General features: G+C 44.0%; 1 protein-coding gene across 4 annotated transcripts in view; it reads left to right on the top strand.

Annotated features, from left to right (window-relative positions):
- Positions 1-254: 254 nt before the first annotated feature.
- Positions 255-2,082, top strand: part of LOC102308891 (protein-serine O-palmitoleoyltransferase porcupine) — a 27,354-nt gene continuing 25,526 nt past the window's right edge. The window contains exon 1 of one of the 4 annotated variants that reach the window (XM_042214454.1): positions 255-1,674. In XM_042214454.1, coding sequence (XP_042070388.1) covers positions 1,673-1,674 — 2 coding nt within the window. In that variant the 5' untranslated portion in view covers positions 255-1,672. The remainder of the gene's footprint in view (positions 1,675-2,082) is intronic. The other 3 variants (XM_014329461.2, XM_014329460.2, XM_005948018.3) reach the window with 3 other exon arrangements.

Raw genomic sequence — 2,082 nt, 5'->3', positions numbered from 1 at the left:
TGAATTTGCTTTCTTTAAGTAAAAAAAAAATGGTCAAAGACAAAGCTATTCGGTTTCTTGTGAGTACATACACTAACACTGCCGATGCAGGGGGGCGCCACCTAAAATCTTGCCTAGGGCGCCAGATTGGTTAGGGCCGGGCCTGCTTGAACATTTACACAGACGTATGACTGTAGCTCTTATTTCTCTAGTTGTTTGCGTGGTCTGGAGAGACTGCTGCCGAGGCTTCCTAGCTTGGTTAAATGCCTGCGGCCTCCTCTGGTCACGTGTCTTCGACTGGACGAGCCGCTGAGAGGAACGGAGGATACGCATTGAAGAAGCTGCCGTAAAACCAGCAGGGGGCAGTGAAGGAACGGTTTGGAAGACGGGAATGAGTAGGAAAGTGTGGAAGACGAAGAAGAGTAGAGGAGCTGTTTCCGTGCGCCAGCTGGTTGGACCTGGATCTGGGGTCTTTGGCTGTGCTTCAACAGTTCAGGTGAGCCCGCTCTCTGACCTTCCGAACCGGATTGCTGGAATTGATTTAGCAGAGCTAGCGCCACCTGCAGGCCACCTCAAATTGTTGTTACATGTGGGAAAGGTTGGTGCAGCAGAGCTAACGGAGGTAAGTGAACATGAAAGCTAGTTGTTGCTGGATGACGTGTGCGGCTAGCTCCTGTAGGCCAGTTTCTTAGTGCAGTCTCCGTGGACCTTCGGATGATCCAGTAATGAAACGGTCGCCTTGGAGTAACTTTCGGCGAAGCTGAAGTGCGTGCGGCCGATTGTCATCACTGTCACATAAAGCACAGTAGTCAGTAACCTTCGTGGATGATAAAGTCAGAACCATCGTGTCATTCTTAGCCATCAAGCTCACTCATTTCTTTTTTCTCACTTCAAGATGGTCTTAAATACTTTTCCATGTGCAGATGGGCTCACGGCTCATTTTGATCGATTTCTTTGGAAAGATCTAAGAAGCTTAATGTGTGGAGATATTTCTTTTTGCAGAGAGAAAGAAGCTCCCAATGAAACCAGGACTGATTACATTAATTCATAAACCTGGAGAAGTTCCTAAACCTGGCCTTTTAAATAATTAAAAGCCAATTACACTGTTAAACGCAGATTATGAAATTCTTGCCGTATCGATTGCTGCCAGATTAAAAAGAGCTCTTTCATCAATAAATCTGTGAATCAATCAGGTTTGTTGAGAGGACGACATCCACAATACACAATAGCATACGACTCGTTTAGGATCTGATTGTCTGGAGTGATTTACTAAATGAAAGAAGATTTCTTTCTTTTTTTTCTTTTTTTTAGATGTTATGTATTTTCATTGCAAACAACGAAGTAGACGCGATTAATGTAACGGGAAGTCAGTTGGCTGATGATACTATTTTAAAAAAGAAAACAAATCAAATTTCAGCATCATTAAGAACTATAAACACTGTTTTAAAGCTTTAGGGTTACAGTTAAATATAGATAAATGCAGGAGTGAATGTGAGTGCGAATGGTTGTCTGTCTCTGTGTTTTAGCCCTGCGATAGACTGGCGACCTGTCCAGGGTGTACCCCGCCTATCGCCCTATGACAGCTGGGATAGGCTCCAGCGCCCCCCGGGACCCTGAAAAGGATAAGCGGGAGCGAATCGGTGGATGGATGAAATCTTAACTCTGCAGCCATTGTATAACGTAAAGGTTAAAAATGTAAGTGAAATATTTGGGGATATTTCTAAAGATAAAGCAGTGTCCAAGGAGAAGAATATTATGAATAATATAGAAAAATGCCAACAGTTGCAAAGAGACATCACTGTTTTTGGTCGAATCCTACAAACTAAAATAGAAAGTCTGTCTAGGCTTATCAAGCCAATATTTTCTTTGCCCATGTCACCTGATGTTGTTAAAGCTTGGTTAGAGAAGATTTGCTGCAGTCAAACATTCTCCTTGTTTGAGGTGGCTCCACATTAAAAATATCGAATTTAGTGACAGAAAAATCCATCCATCCATCCATTCGCTACCACTTATCCTTTTCAGGGTCGCGGGGGGTGCTGGAGCCAATCCCAGCTGTCATAGGGCGAGAGGCGGGGTACACTCTGGACAGGTCGCCAGTCTGTC

This window comes from Haplochromis burtoni, unplaced genomic scaffold (assembly GCF_018398535.1).
Source record: "Haplochromis burtoni strain Fernald_Lab_line unplaced genomic scaffold, NCSU_Asbu1 Contig_566, whole genome shotgun sequence".
In the NCBI taxonomy this organism is placed as follows: domain Eukaryota; kingdom Metazoa; phylum Chordata; class Actinopteri; order Cichliformes; family Cichlidae; genus Haplochromis; species Haplochromis burtoni.
The sequence above is the reverse complement of the archived record's forward strand: the minus strand, read 5'-3'. Positions and strand labels throughout refer to the sequence as shown.